Source organism: Acinonyx jubatus, chromosome D1 (genome assembly GCF_027475565.1).
Source record: "Acinonyx jubatus isolate Ajub_Pintada_27869175 chromosome D1, VMU_Ajub_asm_v1.0, whole genome shotgun sequence".
Lineage (NCBI taxonomy): Eukaryota > Metazoa > Chordata > Mammalia > Carnivora > Felidae > Acinonyx > Acinonyx jubatus.
Genome location: NC_069390.1, coordinates 83,215,014 through 83,235,072, shown reverse-complemented (window position 1 = coordinate 83,235,072; position 20,059 = coordinate 83,215,014). Strand labels below are relative to the sequence as shown.

The 20,059-nt window shown below is 39.2% G+C and overlaps 1 protein-coding gene across 4 annotated transcripts; it reads right to left on the bottom strand.

Moving 5' to 3' along the window:
* Positions 1–1,408: 1,408 nt before the first annotated feature.
* On the bottom strand, positions 1,409–6,848 carry SPATA19 (spermatogenesis associated 19). Of its 4 annotated transcripts, none has more exons than XM_053202635.1 (7): positions 6,680–6,847; positions 6,452–6,508; positions 5,901–5,993; positions 5,633–5,724; positions 3,118–3,195; positions 2,740–2,845; positions 1,409–1,495 (listed from the first exon to the last, which is right to left on the bottom strand). In XM_053202635.1, exons 1-6 carry the CDS (start codon positions 6,755–6,757, stop codon positions 2,749–2,751), a joined length of 495 nt encoding a protein of 164 aa, XP_053058610.1. In that variant the 5' UTR covers positions 6,758–6,847; the 3' UTR covers positions 1,409–1,495; positions 2,740–2,748. The 4 variants fall into 4 exon arrangements, with proteins under 4 accessions (XP_053058610.1, XP_014939529.1, XP_053058611.1 ...); XM_015084043.3 differs by having other exon boundaries at positions 2,740–2,815; positions 6,680–6,841; XM_053202636.1 differs by having other exon boundaries at positions 1,414–1,495; positions 2,724–2,845; positions 6,680–6,848.
* Between the last annotated feature and the right edge of the window lie 13,211 nt (positions 6,849–20,059).

Sequence of the window (20,059 nt, the reverse complement as noted above, 5' to 3'; positions counted from 1 at the left end):
TGGGCTTCTTTATCTCATGCAGCATATCTGGCTTTCAACAAAAAATTATGCTATATGATAAAAGGTAAAAAAATAAATAATAAAAAATAAAAAAACATACAGCTTGAAGAGACAAGGCAAGCATCAGAACCAGACTCGAATAAGGCAGAGATGTTGGAATTATCAGACTGGGAATTTAAAGCTATAATAAACATGCTAAAGAATCTGATAGAAAAAGTGGACGATACACAAGAATAGATGGGCAATGTAGGCAGAGACAAAGAAAACCCTAAGAAAAATCACAAGGAGATGCCAGGAATAATAAATCCTGTAATAGAAATCAAGAATGTCTTTGATGGACTCATCTGTAGACTAGACAGAACCAAGGAAATAAACATTGAGTTCAAAGAAATGCCAACAGAAAGTTCTGTGACTAAAAAGTAAAGATAACAAAAGGAATGGGAAAAAATGGGGGAACAGAATGGGAAAAAAACTGGGGCAATTATAGAAGGTACAATGTATGCATAATGAGAATACCAGGAGGAGAAAACTGAAGAGAACAGAAAAAAAATGGTCAAAGTAATAGTAGTTGAAAATTTTGCAATGGTGGACCCCATACAACAGATCCAGGAAGCTCAGAAAACCAAGCACGGTAAACATTCAAAGCTCTACACCTACACCTACTCTACACCTACACCTACTCTACACCTCGGCATAGTATATTCAGACTGCAGAAAATCAAAGACATGGAAAAAAAATTCTTGAAGCCTGAGTAGGAAAAAATCCTTACCTAAAGAGAAGCAAGGATAAAAATTCCATGTAACATCCATTCTTAAGCCATGCAAGCAAGAAGAGAGTGGGGCACGTATTTAAAGTGTTAAAGACAAAAAAAACCCTAGAATTTTATGTCCCTCAAAATTGTCCTTCATGAGTGAGGTAGAAATACCTTCTCAAACAAAACTCAAGGCAAATTGTCTCCAGTAGACCTGCCTTACAAGAACTATTAAAAGTTCTTCAGAAAGGGAAAGGAATAAGTCAGAAACTTGGATCTACATAAAGACGGGAAGAGAGCTAGAGAAGAAATAAAGATAAAATAAATACTTGAGTGAAACAAACAAGGCACACTTCCCCCAGAAATCCTCCTGTCCTGGCCTAGCCCAGCACCCCTTCTAGTGTTCCAGGAGCACCCCACATGGCCTGCTGACACAGCTCTGTTCTGGCCTGTCATCTGCCTCCCCAAAAAGCTGCAAGCTGTGAGTCCCCAGAGCCAAGCCCATGAGGTGCTCAGAGCCTGATGAATGAATGGATGGCAAAGCACTCACACCAGAGACCAGGATAGTGATTAAATACCATGTCTCTTTATTAGCAGTTCAGCAGGAAGATTCCAGTGTTGCACTGTCACAAGGAAAGGCTCACCCACCAGATTCTATCTCCCCAGGTGTAGTCGCTCCTCAGGTCAAGGGGTAATAGACGTTCTTCTGACACAGGCTGTTCCTTGACCCTAAAGGACATGAACCTGGGAAGCAGAGGATTGCATCAGAGAAATGCAGGGGTGCATCACAGATATGCAGGATGGCTACAGGGCTTGATGATCATGCCTCCAAAGCCCACAACCCCAACATTCATTGAGGTGCACCTAGAGCAGAAAAACCCATGGAGGGAAAGGACGATGGTGTATCAGACAAAGCTGGGGTTGAAACTTGGCTTTCTTCAAACTTGAAACTTTCCATTTGAATTGACCTATTTTGAAAATACAAATTGAAATCTGCTTCTTCAAACTTCAGAAGACCCTGCAAGCACCCCAGATTCCTTATCTCTTTAATGAGTAAACAATTGACATGGCACATCATGTCATTTACTAAGTGCTGGAAGCCATTGTCCTCAAGGCAATGTTCTAAAGTCTGAAAAAATTGAGGCACATGGAGTTGGACTAAAAGCCAGTATCCTGTGCCATCTGTATAGTGGGTTTGAACAATGCCCTCCTCTTAAGGTTCTTTTCGATCAGATGAGAAATCTTGACAATGCCTTGTGCTGAAGCTGGTATACAATAAGAATTCCATAAATGCCAGTGCTATATCTCCATAGCCTTCCTTGAAAGTATGTTGGGGTTCTACTGTGTTTAAATCACTCCTTCAGTCCCCTATGACATCCAGTTCAGTCTTCACACCTGACAGGGGTGCAGTAACCTTTTCCTGAATGGATGGCCTCTGTAGTGCATCGACTGTCATTGGTCTTCCACCTACCAGAGCCAGGTAAATGGCCACTATTGTGAACACAGGTACCAAATGCAGGCCAAGAAGCCATGGGACCCAAATCCAAGTCCCAACTGGTGGAAGGGTCAAAACATATATGCCCTCACTCCTGACCCCAGTGCTCTGTGACCTTGTGGTTCAAGTAGGGTCAGTAGACCAATAGCAGCAATGCCTTGGGGTGTTAAAAATGCAGAGCAGCAGGCCCTCTGACAACCTACTAACACAAGATCCCAAGTGGTCCCTTACCTGTTCCAGGCTTAGAAGCACTCACTGTGACACCACAGCTAAAAGTGTCAGAGAGGTCAAATCCTGAACTTGACTTCAAGTCCTTTCAGAAACTTTAGAAAGGCATTGCAGAAGCCTAAGGTAACCTCACCAACACCCCCACTGGCCCCAAGTGTAGGCCTCCTCACCAAAATGAAAAGCTAAACTTTATAATCAAACTTCCACCCAGGACACTGTCTCACACCCAGGACAGCATCTTTTCCTCACCTGTTGGCCCTCTCACCTGTAGCTCTCAGCAGTCTGCATAGGAAGTTCTGTTGTGAATCTCCTGAGATGATTCATCCGTAAGATTGCATAGGCTGCAGATGAAGAACACAGCAAAGGGGAGGCTGCCGGATGGCAAAGCTTACCCAGAGTGCACATCCAGATCATGGCGTGGAGCTGAGATGCCCACACAGCCCATGCCTGAGCCATTGCCCCATTCGGGTCCTGGAGCAAAGTCCCACAAAGAGACACTCAGCCAAGAAGGGCTTCAGGCATGGCCATGGAACCCAGGTGTGGTCTGGAGCCAGGGAGACCCACAGAGGAGAGGCTAACAGCCACCCCCATTGCCACTTGCCCCCAGTTAGGAGTACAAATCAATTTGTCCCAAATGGCTTACCTTCGTCTCACCTGCTCTATTCGGTCTCGCATAACATCCTCCCTCACCTCACTTGGCACTTGGAAGATACGAGTATGGCTGAAAAACACCATTCAAACATTTGGAATTCCTGAGTTTCTTTATCACTAAGCATAGTGAATGGGTTGGAATCATATAAACAATATTCTGTCGCCATGAAATTTTGATCTTGTCCTTCACTCCTCTTTCATGAGGCACACAAGGGTTGTTTTGTTTTGTTTTGTTTTGTTTTACTATCAAGTATCCCTGAGCCACTCAATAATCCTGGGTAGGTAGCAAATGGTCCTAGGGAAAGTCGAAGAAACAGAAAGTTTAAGTGCCTTTACTAGAGTTGCACAGCAGGTGAGTAACCTTGTAAGATATGGAATTCACTCCTTCTGAATTCCTCTCCAACTTTCTTATCAGCTCTTTATGACCTACATTGTGCCATATTCACTATGGTTTAGAGATAATTGTAGAAAATTCTGTCACAAAGAAGCTGCAGACCCTTCATTGCTGCTGTTGTTTTATTTCACCATGCTGACTTGCCTTCCTCTCTGTGGTGCAATTCATGCCCCCCTCAACTCTATTCTTCCCCCACAAGTCCTTCACTCCAGCAAAACCAGTGTGTCCACTATATCCTCCATTTTTGCATCTATTAAAATTGCCTTGTTCTAGGTGCTCTGGGGCTTTCAATGTGAAGACTTGAAGTCTGGGAGAGATAAATGTGCTCATTTACCGCTCACACAAGGTAGAGCTGGGTCAGTGTCCAAAGAGAGGCAAGAGAGGATAAAGGAATTCCAGAGAAGGGAGAGATTACTCCCAGCCCAAGGCAGAAAGCAGGAAACCTCAGAGAAGGGGCCACAGCACTGGGCACTGGAGGCCTGATGGAATTGGCTAAGTTGCCAAGGCTTTCGTGATCTCTTGAAACACCCCTCATTCCTGCTCCTGTTTATCCTGTCCCTGCCCAGCTTATGGGTCAGTCCAAGCAAATGTCCTGCTAGAAACCTCTTCTGGCTACTCCAGGCAGCAATGCCTAGAGCTTGTGCAAGCTGGGTCTCCCATGCTATGCTCTTATAGATCCTCTTCATGGCTTTTCTGACATTTTCTCTAACATTCGCATACCTTATCCACCTAGTTCACTTTTATCCCTTGGAAACGGGGAACTCCATCTTATTTTCTCTCTCTTTAGAGGTCCTAGCAAACATCTGGTGGTCATCTACCAAATAAATGAGTATCCACTGATGCTTAATGAAGGGATATGTATTCCCTGACTACATATTTACTGAACCTAATAAAATAATACCAAAACTAGTGGATTATAGGGGAACCAGTCACAGTTTATGGATTTAAAAAATCCACAGAAAGTCCAGAGTGGAAAAATTATACATGGATAATTGACTGTAGGTTGTCTCCAAAGCTTTAATCTAGTTATGCCATACAGCTAATGTTTAAAAAATATCTGAAGATGATGTTCATATTATCCAGACCAAGGAATTGCAACATTTACAATTCCATATAGTGCAGCTATGTCAGGCAGGGACAGTCTCCCACATGCACGGCAGTGATTGTATACAGTCCCCAACATTTATGATTTTAGAATACGTTTCCCATCCAAAAAGTCTTTCCCAAGGAGGTCTCAAATTCCATTATTTGCTACCCTTTCCTATTACATAATTACTGAGCATTTGAATACTGTTTTAAAATGCTAATGGCACTGTAAGGGGTAAACAGAGAAAACTGGATATCCCTCAGCAAAAATACATTTCTTGAGAAATATGTCCTCCTTAGTAGAGGTGAACAAAGCTGGTGATGGAGGCAGGGGAAGGAAGAAAAGAGTACAGAAATGAGAGGGGAGCTGTTCCACAGTTTCCAGGAGTACCTGTTTAATCCCACATTTCTTTGGCTGGGAAAAGAGACCCTGAGTGAACCCTAGTCCTGAAGGAAATAGGGACGCTCATGCCAGAGAGAATGAGCTGGCTTCCAGGCCCATCTCCCTCCACCTCAGGTCTCAGCCCTTCAGAGCCAAGAGAGGCAGATGCAGGTGGTCTGTGCTCCAGCAGGCATAGCGGGAGGCTGGCAAAGCCACCATAATGTGAAGCACAGAATTCTAGCCTTGGGCACTGAGAAACCTCCTCTCACCTCAGCTGCAGATGAGGGCTCAGGCTTTTGCATTTTAAGAGCTTATTTTCTTTTTGCTCTTTAAAGTACAGCCACTTCTGAACAAATCAAGTGCAAAAGTAACAGAAGTCTAAAATTTATTCAGAAGCATTTAAGAAACGGTGAGCAAGCCCAGTTTTGCAACCCCTCAAGTCATGCTAAAACTTAGGAATGAGCTGGGCTTTCAAGATAGCAAAAATATTCCCTTAAGACCCCAAAGACTGAAAAATTTCTCAGCCAAAAAGTCAACATCTCTGGAGAAGAATAGCTGTGAATTTGTGTTGGCCAGGTATACTGAAGGTGGGGCCCTTGTGCCTCCCTCCCCACAACTCGGCTCAGGGCAAATGAGATGTTTTACCTCCATCTTATGAACTGGATTCTCGTTCTTTCCTCCAGGACCTCTTGACTCTGGTTTGCCAACAAATCAGACTTTGAGAGATGGTGCTTCACCTAGGAAACCCAGGTAGGGTGCATGTGACTACTGTCCAGCAAGGACTCCCTGGGAGGGGTGGAACCCAGCCTGGACAAGCTCCACCCACTTGCCCAAGACCCTTTTCAATTGGACATTGTGCATGTCCGCCTATCTGCCCACTCCCCTAGGATGATTGCCTCAAACTCTCAATTACCACATCTCTGGTCACATGTACATCTTGGCCATGCGTGGGAGGGCAGTTGGTCGACATCTTCTCCTTTATGTCCTGGGAAGCCTCTTCTTCAGTCTGAAAGGTGAGTAATTTCCCCTGAAAGTGTTGCTCTGTATCTCTTCTTCCTTCTCCCTGTTTTCCCTACACATGCTGTGTGTCTTTTCTTACACACTTTATCTCTCAAAGTTCCATAGCAAGCTTATCTGTAGAATTCTAGGGGACTCATTAAATCCTTGGCCCTATCCCAAGATACTGCTGAGATGCCCAGTAGCTGGAGGTGACACATCTGAAACTTCTCATCCAGTATTCTTGAGAAGCAGGGTGGGGATAGTGATGATTCCAACACATCTCTGATGAAGACACAAGCGCCGGCATCTTCTAGGAAATTTGGTGAATTAGACACAGCTCTAGGTAAGGTGTTTGGCAATGAATTTGAGTTTCCCAGGTTTAGGAGGAAAGGAGTCCAGATTCCTGCACCCGCTGAGGCCAGCGCTCTAGAATTTGGGGTACCCTGAGTCATAGAGAAATCTTACCTTTTTCAGCCAGTGCTGTACTACAGATACAGCCTCACTTTCTACAACTTCAACGTCCTGTAACAAATTGGTAAGTTAATGCCCTCAGAATACCTAGAGAACCAGCCCTCCTCCTCCATTCTTATTCAAAGTTATGTTATAAGATCTCTTTGGAAGTGCAGTAGGGGGCTCAGAAGGGAGGAGATGGATGAGAAACAATTCCAGGTAGCTATCCCAAGCTCCACCTACCGAACTGCTTTTTGGTGGGAAGGGGAACCCTGCACCTTTCCGGGCAAGAATGTACACAATCCATGTTGTAATTATCATCTTTGGACTTATGCCAGGCCTCCTTCTTGGCTCCCTCCTTCCATTGAAACTGCTGAAGAACTCCTCTGGAACAAGGAGGTCATTGACGGGAGGTGCTCACCTGATTGGCTGACCAATGATGATGTGACAATGGCCTCCTTTAATCTCCTGGGTCAAAGTGGAGATGGAAAAAAGAGGTCAGTAAGTATCTGCCTGAGTGATGGCTCAGAAATGGAGAGATGGGGGGATGGAAAGAAAAACAAGATATAACCAATATAAACCTGAAGAAGACACATGGGGGAAATTATCAAAATCATAGAGATTTGATTGGGGCAGGGGGATTATGTCTGGTTACCCTGTGTTGAGCAATGCTAAAGCATAAAGAGATTTTTATAAATCAAAAGAATAAATTTGTAACAAAATGATCTGAGCCCTCTAGACATTTATGCAAACAATACCACAGGTACTTCTTATTCTTACATGTAAAGAAAGAATCTGTCCACCCCAAAAAAATCAAAGATGGAAGAACAAAATTCTCAACAAGGATATTTTCTTGTTCTTTTTTACTTTGTTTACACCAGTGATTCAAATCATAAAAAAATAACCCAAACGATAAGAGTGAAAGTGCCATTTCTTATTTAAAATGTGTATATATATATATATATATATATATATATATATTTCCTGATGATTTCAAGTGGACTGCCTAGGGAAGGACAGTAAAATAGAAATGAAAAGGAGATTGTGCTATGACTTCAGAGTTGGGGCTGAAGTCTGAAGCCTGATAGAGGCTCAGGTGGCTGCTATTCCCATCTAGAACCTTCACCAAGAAATTGGAAGTTCAGTATACCCAAAGGATCCTGAGCAAATGTTCAGCTGCTCTCAAAAGTAATTGTAGCCTAACCCTGAGACTATTCTCAAGATCCTAAAAACCAGGGTTGTAATCCTGTCTTTACCATTAACTTGTTGTGTGATCTTGACTCAATCAAGATTGTCTCTCTGGTTAAATTTTTTTTGTCTTCAAAATGAAAAGAACTGAATAAAGTCTGCAGTTTTCTTCTAGCTCTAATATTCTATAAAGGTTTTCATTCTTATTTTTTGAAGAATATAAAGAATATTTATTTCACTCTCCTCAATTCCCCTCATATAGCCACTGTGTCTCCTCCTTCTCCACAAATCATCTCAATTTTACATCTTCTCTATTAATCAGAATACTCTAGGCTATGTTGAGCTAACAGGCTAGTTCCGAAATTAGAAAGGTTTACTTCTCAGGGCACCTGGCTGGCTCAGTCAGTTAAGTATCCAACTCTTCATTTCAGCTCAGGTTATGATCTCACAGTTCATGAGTTCAAGCCCCATGTCGGGCTCTAATGCTGACAGTGCAGAGCCTGCTTGAGATTCTCTCTCTCTCCCTCTCTCTCTCTACCCCTCCCCTGCTCACACTCTCTCAATAAATAAATAAATAAATAAATAAATAAATAAATAAATAATTTTAAAGAGGTTTACTTCTTATACAGGGTGATGTAGGAAAGTGTTGAATCACTATATTGTGCACCTGAAACTAATATCACACTGTATGTTAACTGGAATTAAAATAAAAACTTTCACACACACAAAAAAAGTTTACTTCTAACTCTCAAAAATTTTAATAGAAGTTGAGCAACTCTTCTCGGTTCATGTGGTGATTTAGAGATCTGGGAAGAATTCCATCCTGTGGCTCCAAGGTCTCATCATGTACCATTCACAGTCGCAGAAACAAGGTGAGAGAACACATGGAGGAATAAAATCAGCTCTTCTGGTTCAGCCCAAAGGCTGAAAGCTTTCATCCATTCTTAAAGCTTTTTGGCCAGTACTACTCATATGACCCCAACCTAACTCCCAGGAAGACTGGAAATTGTAAAATAGAAGATGAAATTACTAGTGAAAGATCCTGTGGGGAATCTGTGAGGGCAATGCTCTCATTGGTAGAATCTCTGTTTCTGCCACTGTCCCCTAAAAGTTATGTTTCTACTCTGATTGATGTAATTTTTTAATATAAAAACATTAATGTGATTCAAAAGTTAAAACTGCATGAAAAGATATACTCAGTGGGTTCCATCTCCTCTCCTATCTGTTTAACCTTGTTCTTACTTCAGAAGTAAGATTTTCATAAGTTTTTTAAGATATACATCCTGTGTTTATGTTTCCAAAATAAAACAGACACATAAATCTATTCTCACTTTTTTATTACTATGTTATAAAATGCGCACAGTAGAACATACAAATACATACACAGTTCAGAAAAATTAGACACACACACACACACACACACACACACGTGCACCCTAAACAACTTCCAGTACCCCAGGAGGCTCAAGTAACACTCTCCCACAAAGTGACCAGGATTTTGACCTCTATCAGCACAGGTTAAGTTTTGCATAGTATTCCTTTGTATTAGCAGAACACAAATTATTTATCAGATTTGCTATTGATGGACATTGTGCTATATCTATTTTGATGCTTTTTTAGACTAATGCTGCTATGAACACTCTTATACCTATCTTTTGGTTGAAATAGGCACTAAATCTCTTGAGTATATACATACCAGAAAGTGGAATTGCTAGGTTATAGGCTTTACATATGTTTGGTATTAGTATATACCAAAGAGTATTGCAAAGTGGTTGTACCAACTTTTGTCCATAAGCAATATATGAAAGTAACATTTGCTTCATGTTCTTGCCAATACTCAGTATGTCATTCTTTATTGAATATTTAATCCATATGAAAGAATATTTATAGTATACTTTATGTACAGTTTAAAGAATAACAATACAAGAATACACATTTAAGAAAGAGAACATTATTGTTACTCTTGAAATCCCTTGTGTAAGCCTCCCTGATTCTACCTTTTTCTTTTTCTTTTTTTTTATTAAGTTTACTTAAGTTATTTTTATAGTTTAGCCAGATGAATGGAGATATATTGGCAACCAAGAATAGTTTAATTTGTAATTAATTAATTAATTAATCAATTAATGGTGGTAAACATCTGAGCTACATGGTAACTCTATTTTTGAGGAACTTTCAAAATGCTTTCTAAAAGGCAGCACCATTTTACATTTCCACCACAAATGTGTAAGAGTTCCAATTTCTCCGCATCCTTGCCAGCAGTGTTGTCTGTCATTCTAATTTTAGCCATTCTAGAAGTGTGGAGTGACATCCATTGTGGTTTTGATTTGTATCTCCCTAATCATAAATGATGCATCATAAAAGCATCTTTTCATATGCTTATTGGTCATTTGTATATTTTCTTTGGTGAAATATCTAATTAGATCCTTTCAACTTTATAATTGAATTATTTGACGTTTTTTTTTGTTGCGTTTTAAGTTCTTTATATATTCTGTGTACAAGTGTATTCTCAGATAAATGATTAGCAAATATTTACTCCTATTCTGTGAGTTGTCTTTTCACTTTCTAGATGGTATCATTTGAAGAAAAAAAATGATGAATTAACTTAACATTCATCACACAAAATGGTGAATTGGACTTTCTGGTGAAGTGCAATTTACCTATTTTTACTTTTGTTGATTGTGCTTTTGGTGCCATTTCTAAAACATGCCTATTACCTTGTCATGAAGATTTATTCCTGTCTTTTTCTAAAATTTTAACAATTGTTGCTTTTACATTTGTGTCTATGATCCATTTTTAGTTAATTTTTGGATATGGTGTGAGGTAGGGAATCCAACCTCTTTTTACATTTCTGATTGAATTGTCGCAGCCCCATTTGTTGAAAGCAATTTATTTCTCTATTAAACTGTGTTAGCTCCCTTGTCAAAACTCAATTAGCCATAAATGTAAGAATTTATTTCTGGACTGTAAGTTCCTTTCCATTGATATATATACCTATCCTTGGGCAGGAAAGAGAGGTAAGGGGACAAGAAAGGTCTTTCTTATACAGACAGTTGCATCAGGATTTGGTGGCATCTGGGCATGGCAGACGTCCAGACTTGGCTCTTGCTCTCATTGGTAGTCATGCATTGCCCTCAGATTCCCCACAGGATCTTTCACTAGAGATTCATTTAATCATCCATGCCTCTGCATTACCTGGCTGCTTCTGGCTCCCCACTCAGTCTCCTGGACTTTGGTTGTCCACCTCACTATTGAGTCCAGGTAGGCCTTTTGGAGGAGTCCAGTTTTACAATTTTATCTGATCCCCCAGGATTACCTGTATTGTCCTGTCATTGGTGGGTGTGTAGCTTGCTCCCAACGCAACCATTGCTCTCTCTCCTGCCCACTCAAACCAGACCTGAAAGATAGTTGTCTCAAGTGGGTGTGACACTAAGCCTGATGTTCTCTAAACGTCCAAGGACATATGACAAGGACTTATTTTCTGGTGACTTTCCCTCTCAGCCCTCCACATAAATATCCCAGACCTTATCAACCTCAACCCTCAGTGGATATTTGCTGAGGTGAACTGAAGCATGGTTTGTGCAAAGTTTCACTCCACTACCTCTCTGCACAAGCAGGATCAGTTCCTAGGACCGGTTACTTTCTGACAAATCTGGTCTGCAGAGTTGACATATGTCATTCTTGCTGAGGTATAACACAGAGATGGCATACAGGAAGAAGACAGCAAAGGAAAAAAAAAGCATTTTCTAGAAAGTAGCAGCTTTTGTCATCTTGAGTTGCAATGGAAATTATTTTAGAGAGGCATATATTACCACCTTGTTACCCCACTCTCTTGATTACTGTAGCTCTGTAGTATGTTTTGACATTGAGAATTTTGATTCTCCAACTTTGTTCTTTTTGTAAGATTGTTTTAGCTACTGTGAGCTTCGCAAATTTCCATTGGAATTTTAAGATCAGCTTGTCAATTTCTACAAAAATAATTTAAAAGTCTGCGATAGGGATTGCACTGAATATGTTGATCTATTTGGAGAATATTGTCATCTTTACAACATTAAATCTGCTGTTCCATAAACATGGGGTGTTTTTCCATTTATTTCCTCCTCTTTAAATGTTTGTTTATTGGGGCGCCTGGGTGGCTCAGTCAGTTAAGCGGCTGACTTCGGCTCAGGTCATGATCTCACGGTTCGTGAGTTCGAGCCCTGCGTCGGGCTCTGAGCCGTCAGCACAGAGCACAGAGCCCGGAGCCTGTTTCAGATTCTGTGTCTCCCTCTCTCTCTCTGACCCTCCCCCATTCATGCTCTGTCTCTCTCTGTCTCAAAAGTAAATAAACATTAAAAAAATAAAAAATAAATGTTTGTTTATTTATTTTGAGAGAGAGTGCAAGAGGGGAGGGGTGGAAAGAGAGAATTCTAAGCAGGGTCTATGCTGTCAGTGCAGAGCCTAATGTGGGGCTCAATCTCACGAACCATGACATCATGAGCCTGAGCTGAAATCAAGAGTCAGACACTCAACCAACTGAGCCACCCAGAAGCCCCTATTTATATCTTCTTTAATTTCTTTCAACAAAGTTTTACAGGTTTTAATGTGCAAGTCTTGCACCTCATTTGTTAAGTTTATTCCTAAGTAGTTTATTCTTTTTGATGATATTGTAAATAAAATTATGTTCTTATTTTTATTTTTGGATTTCTCATTTATAGTGTATAAAAATAAATTAGATTTTTTAAATATTAATGTGTATCCTGCAACTTTGGTGAATTCATTTATTATAATAGTTTTTGTGGTTTCCTCAGAATGTTCTATATATAAGATCATGTCTGCTGCTGTCAAAGTGAAGATCTTAATTGAAAAATAATGGAATCCTGAAAATTGGTATGGAGACATATGGAAAAATCCTAATAAGCCTGGAAACATTTGACTCTTAAATAGTTTTTACTCTTCTTTGCCAGTGGAAGCAGTCCTTCTGTCTCATCTGAAGAGATTGATCCTGCTTTGCTTGAGGTACTTGCCTTGAAAGACATTGCTGATTCTACTCAGGACCCATCCTTATTACCCTGTTTCGCTCTTATATTTATAACTACACTCAAATCCCAGCAGTCTGCAACAGGCGAGGTACAAAGTATGACTGATGAGGAGTTGCACTACACTCCAAAAGAACAACATGATTTTTCCAATTTATGCAGACATAAATTTGGGGAACATGTTTGTGGATAAATATGAAGAATAGAAGATAATGGTGGAAGGAATATAAAGTTTGGTCTGGCCACATTTATCGATATGGGCCTGCTATTCAGAGATTCTGCATTTAATATTGGAGCTCAGGGAGTTAGAAAGGGCTCTAATGGTTTGCTTGACCGTTAGGATGAAACATGGATCAAAAGATGACCTACACAAAATGAATCTGAAATGCCAGAATTGCCTTGGTATATTATAGAGGAAGGCATCTAAAGGTTGTGGGAGATTGGAATGCTAGAGTGTATTGATCATGTAAGACATGCTCACCCACCCCTGGAGGGTCCGGAGAACACAACTTTTACTATGATTATGAGAAATAAATTTGTGAGAGGAGCCCCAACATCCTTGAATAGCTCTTGGGTCACTCTTCTCTGTGGGTCAGAAATTAAAGTGGGAATTGATACCACTTACTTGAAGAATCTAAATGCAATAGGGATATTTGGATCCCAGGTAGCAGGGGCCATGTGGCAATACTTAATCATCAAAAGCAAGATGGCATGGTTAGTATAATGGACAGTGGAGTCAAAGCAGTAGTAAGAAGAGTCTGACTTCCAGAGACCTTTAGTGTTGGCTAGTTGCTCATGGTGTCCTTAGAAGTGAAACAGATGACTAGTGTACTAAATACTTGCCTGATATATATAAGTAGGAGAATTCTAGGTCAAATGAACAGAAGTCTAACTTGAATCATAAAAACAATCATGGCCCTTTGACCAATTCTGAATTGAGCCAGTTACAGACCCAGAAATCCTTGAATGAAGGAGAGTCCAGATCCCCTTGAGGAAGGACCCTCCTACACTACCAAAAGCACATACTGTTAATCTTTCTTCCAGCCTTCTCAAAGGGACTTACAACCTTTTACTGGGTTGACCTGCATACTCAGCAATGAGAGAATCACCACACTGCTTCCCTAACCTGTGGAGTGAAGACTATTATGGTAGGAATGGTGAAGTGGAAGCCAGTAGAACTTCCTTTACCTGGGAAGAGTAAACCAAAAGCAATACCACATTCCTAAGGGATTACAGAGATTTGTGCCACCATTAAAGACACAAAAGATGCAGGGATGGTGATTTCCACCAAATCTTGACACAACTTGCCTATTTGGTCTGTGCAGAAGACAGAAGGGTATTGGGGAATGGCAGTGGATTATTGTAAACTTAGCCACGTGGTGATTCCAACTACAGTTGCTGTTCCAGATGTGGTTTCATTACTTGAGCAAATTAAAACAATCCCTTGTACATGATATATGGTATATAGAAACTTACGTAGCTAATGCTTTTTTTCAATACCTGATAGTGAGAGCCACCAGAAGTAGTTCTGCCACTTGGGCCATATGATCCAGTAGATTCAATAGTGCCTGAAGTGTCAGTAGCAGATAGGGATGCTATTTGAAATCTTTAGCAGACATCTATTGGTAAATCACAGTGGGAGCCATTAGGATTTGGAGCAAAGTTTTGCCATGCTCTATGAATAACTACTCTGTTTTTGATAAATACAGCTTTTCATTTGCTACAGGGCCCTAGTAGAGAATGAATGTTTAACCGTGGGCCACCAAGTTACCATGCAGCCTGAGCTGCCCTTCATGAACTGGGTGATGTCTGAACCATCAAGCCATAATGTTGTGTGAGCACAGTAGCACTCCATCATCAAATGGAAGTGGTATAGTTGAAATCAGACACAAACTACTCCTGAAGGCAAAAAGAGTTATTTGAGGAAGTGGACCAAATATCCAAGTTCGCTCATCTGGCTACACTACCTTCTTTCTGCCAGCACATACCTATGGCCTCATGGGGAGCTCTTTATGATCAGCTGACAGAGAGGGAAAGACCCAGGTCTGATTTACAGATGATTATGCATAATCAGTCATCAAAACCTGAAAGTATACTGCTATAGCACTATGACCACTTTCTGGGATGTCCCTAAAGGACGGTAGTGAAAGGAAATCCTCCCAGAGGGCAGAACTTCAAGTAGTGCACCTGGTTGTTCATTTTGCTTGGAAGAAGTGGCCAGACTTGTGATTATATACTAATTCATGGGCTGTGGCCAAATGGTTTGTCTGGAGAGTCAGGGACTTAGAAGGAATATGATTGGAAAATTGGTAACAAAGAGGTATGGGGAAGAGGTATGTGGTTTGACCTCTCTGGATGGGAAAAAAAATGAAGATATTTATGTCCCAAATGAATGTTCACCAGAGGTGATCTCAGCAGAGGAGCATTTTATTACTAAGTGGATAAGATGAGCCATTCTGTCGATACTAGTCAGTCTCTTTCCCCAGCTACCCTTGTCATCACCCAATGGTGGTAGGGAAAGAGGCTATGCATGGGTTCAGCGACATGGACTTCCACTCACAAAGGCTGACCTGGCTACAGCCACAAATAACTAACTGCCTAATCTGCCAGCAGCAGAAACCAATATTGAGACCCAGATATGATGCCATTCCCTCAGGTGATCAGCCAGCTAGCAGACAGCAGGTTGATTATACTGGCCTATGTCCATTATGTAAGAGACAATGTTTTGTTCTTACTGGCATAGATATTTACTCTGCATATGGATTTGCCTTCTCTGCACACAATGCTTCTGCCAAAACTACCATGCATGGACTTACAGATGCCTTATCTACAATCATGGTATTCTATACAGCATTGCTTCTGATCAAGGGAACTTACAGCAAATTAGGTGAAGCAATATTCACTCATCTTACTATGTTCCCTACCATCCTGTAGCAACTGGTTTGATAGAACAGTGGAATGGCCTTTTGAAGACTCATTTAGATTGCCAGATAGATGGCAATACCTTGTGGGCCTGAAGCATTATTCTACAGGAAGTGGTACATGTTCTAAATCAGTGTCCAATGTATTGTGCTATTTCTCTCATAACCAGGATTCATAGGTCCAGGAATCAAGGGATGGAATTGGCAGTGGCACTTCTCACTGTTACTTCAAGTTATCCACTAGCAAAATAGTGCTTTCTATCCCCATAACCTTGTGCTCTACTGTTCCAAAGGGAGGAATGCTTCCACCAGAGGACACAACAATGATTCCAATGAACTGGTAGTTAGTATTGCCACCTGGCCACTTTGGGTTCCTCATGCCTTTGAATCAAGAAGCACAGAAGGTAGTTACTGTATTGGCTGGGATGATTGATCTTGATTTCCAAGAGGAAATTGGACCTTACAGCAAATTATGTGCAGCTGTAAGTGAAGGTAAGGAAGAGTATGTCTGGAATATAGGAGACCCACTAGGATATATCTTATTACTGTCATGACCTATGGTTAAAGTCAATGGAAAACTAAAACGGCCTAATTCAGGCAGGATTACTAATGTCCCTGATCCTTTTATCAGTTTACCATTTTTTCTTTATATTATGCTTTTGTTTCATGTTTCAGGAAATATCCTTACCCCCAAATCATGAAGACATTCTCTTATGTTTTTTTCTAGAAATATTTATCATTTTAGAAGTTTTTATACTTAGATCTATGATCCATGTCAAATTAATTCTGTGTATTGGGTGATGAGTTATACATCCAGATTCATTTATATTTTCCCTTCCAATAATCATTAACCTGCTGAATAAGAGTGGTGTCTTCATTATAAACAGATGGCAGTGTATGTGTAGAGCTATTTCTAGGTTCTTTTTTTCTATTCTCCCTCCCTCCTTCCCCTCCTCCTCCTCCCCTTCTTCTTCTTCTTCTTCATCATCATCACCAATAGCACTCTTTCTTAATTTTAATTTTATCATTGGTAGTGTAAGTCCTCCTGCTTTTTCATTCTTATTCATGTTTATGTTGTCTTTCTAGGTCTTTTGCATTTCTATATATATTTAAAATCAAATTGTCAATTACCACAAAAAACTTATGGAATTTTTATTAGTATTTTATTAAATCTATAGCTCAAAATGGAAAGAAATGACATTTTATCTAAAGTGAGATTTCCAGGGGTGCCTGGGTGGCTCAGTTGGCTAAGGGTATGACTTTGGCTCAGATCATGATCTCACAGTTCATGAGTTTGAGTCTTGCATCAGTCTCTGTGCTGACAGCTCAGAGTCTGGATCCAGCTTCAGATTCTGTGTCTCCCTCTCGCTCTCTGCCCCTCCCTCGCTCATGCTCTTTCTCTCTCAAGAATAAACATTAAAAAAAATTTAATAAAAATAAAGTGAGATTTCCATCCTTAAACATGCTATATTCTTCCATTTATTTAAGTCTTTAATTTTATCAACATGTTTTACAGTTTTCAGTATAGAGGATTTGCATATCTCTCATTAGGTTTATCTCTAGATATTTGATATCTTAGTGCTACTTTCATTTGTATTTCTTTTTTCATTTCATTTCTATTTCAACTGGTTTTTGGTTGTAAAGAGAAATTTTTCTATTGTCCCTGTATCCAGTAAATTTGTAAAATTCACTTATTAATAATAATTACATACAGATATTTTTGGATTTTCTGCATATGAAATCATGTTGTTTGTCATTGTTGCTGCGCTGTTGTTGTTTGCTTGCCCTTTTTCTCTAGCTAGTATCTTCAGTAAAATATTGAATAAAAATGGTAAAAAAAATCTTTGTCTTGTTTCTAATCTTACAAAAAAAGTGTTCACTATTTCATCATTAACACTGGTGCTAGGTCCTTGGTAGATTCTCTTCACCCAGTTAAATATTTTTCCTCCTACTCCTAGTTTGCTGAGTTTTTGTCATGAAAGTGTGTTGAATTTTACCAATTTGTTTTCCTGTTTGTTGAGATGATCATATGGGCTTTCTTTTATTCTATTATTATAGCGCATTCTATTGACTGATTTTTAAATGTTAATTTTTTTAACGTTTATTTATTATTGAGAGACCAAGAAAGACACAGCCTGAGCATGGGAGGGGCAGAGAGAGAGGGGGAGACACAGAATCTGAAGCAAGCTCCAGGCTCTGAGCTGTCAGCACAGAGCCCAATGCGGGGCTTGAACTCACAAACCCTGAGATCATGACCTGAGCCAAAGTCAGACACTTAACTGACTGAGCCACCCAGGCACCACGATTTTCAGATGTTAAAGCAATATTGAAATTCTATGACAAATCCCACTTGTTCAGGATATATACACATATATACACATACATATCATACATGTATATTATAACCTTATACACTATATACCTTAAATATAAATATATAGTTTTATTAGAACTTTTCCATCTATGATAATAACAGATATTAGCCTGTATTTTCTTTTTTGTATTCTTTGCCAGATATTGATATCAACGTTGAACTGAAATCATAAAATGGATTTAAAAGCATTCACTATTTCTATTCTCTAGAAGAATTCATTTGAGATTTATTTCTTCTGTATGTGTTTGGAGGAATTTATCTGTTATCCATCTATCTGGACCTGGAGTTTTCTTTATTGGATAGTTTTTAATTATAGAATTAACTTCTTTAATATATACAAGAATATTCAGATTTGTTTTACTGCTTGTGTAAATTCTAATGTATTTCTCAAGGAATGTATCCATTTTATGTAAGCTGTCAGAATGATTGGCATAAAGATGCTCACAATATTCTTTTGTCATCTTCCTAATATTTGTAGAATTTGATGTGAATTCTTCTTTTTTATTTCTGATAATGTTAATATATGATTTTTGTCTTATCTTTACTAGAGGTTTGTCTTTGCTTATCTTTGCTAGAGGTTTGGCAGTCTTATTAATCTTTTCAAATAACTATCCTTTGTCAATTTTCATGTGTGTATCTGTGTTAAATTTCAATAACACACTCCTTTATTCATTTTTTCTGCATTCTTTAGGTTTAGCTTATGGCTATTGTTTCAGCTTCTAGAGATGGTGCCTTAGATCATTGATTTTCATTTTTTTTTCTTTTCTGATGTCTGCATTTAGAACTGAAAATTGCCCTCAGAACATTGCTTTAGTTGTGTCTCACAAGCATTTTTTATTAGTATCTAACTAAAATGTTTTCTGGTTTATATTATATGGTAATTTCTTATTTGAATTTTGGGTTACTTAGAATTGATCCTTAACTGAGAAACTTTCAGAAATATTATGATGACTAATTTATAATTTAATTCCACTCTAGCCAAAGCACTAGTCTGATTTCAGGCTTTTGATTAGTGTTCTGGCCCAGTATATAGTCTATTTTGGTAACTAATCCAAGAGCACTTAAAAAGAATATGTACACTACAGTTGTTGAGTGTAGAGGTCTACATTTGTCAATTAGTTCAAGTTAGTTGATTATTTGTTATATTTTCTAAATCATTACTAATTTTTCCTTCCTTGTTCTATAAATCCATGAGAAAAATGTATTAAAATCTCCAACTATGATTTTGTTTGTCTATTGTTTCTTTTAGTTCCATCAATTTTGACTTCATACATTTTGAAAGTATGCTATTAGACACAAATTTAACATTTATTTGTCTTCCTATTAAATTGTCCACTTTATTACCATTAAAACAGCCTTAATGACCAAAAATATTCTTACTTTATTTGGTGAAGGCAATGGAAACAAAAACAAACTTGAACTACTGGGACTTCATCAACATAAAAAGCTTCTGTCCAGCAAAAGAAACACTCAACAGAGCTAAAAGGCAGCCTACATAATGGGACAAGATATTTGCAAATGACATATCTGATAAAGGGTTAGTATTCAAAATCTATAAAAAAAAAAACTTATCAAACTCAACACCCAATAAACAAAGAACCCAGTTATGAAATGGGCAGAAGACACGAATAGACAATTTTCCAAAGAAGACATCCAAATGGCTAACAGACACATGAAAAAGATGCTCAACATCATTCATCATTATGGAAATACAAATCAAAACCACAATGAGATATCACCTCACACCTGTCTGAATAGCCAAAATTAACAATACAAGAAACAACAGGTGTTGGTGAGGATGCAAAGAAATGGGAACCCTCTGGCACTGTTGGTGGAAATGCAAACTGGTGCAGCCACTCTGGAGAATAGTATGGAGGCCCCTCAAAAAACTAAAAATAGAACTACCCTACAATCCAACAATTGCACTATTAGTTATTTACCCAAAGGATACAAAAATACACATTCAAAGGGGTGCATGCACTCCAAGGTCTGTAGCAACATTATCAACAATAGCCAAACTATGGAGAAAGCCCAAATGTCCATTGACTGATGAATGGATAAAGAAGATGTGATACACACACACACACACACACACACACACACACACAGAGTGGAATATTCCTCA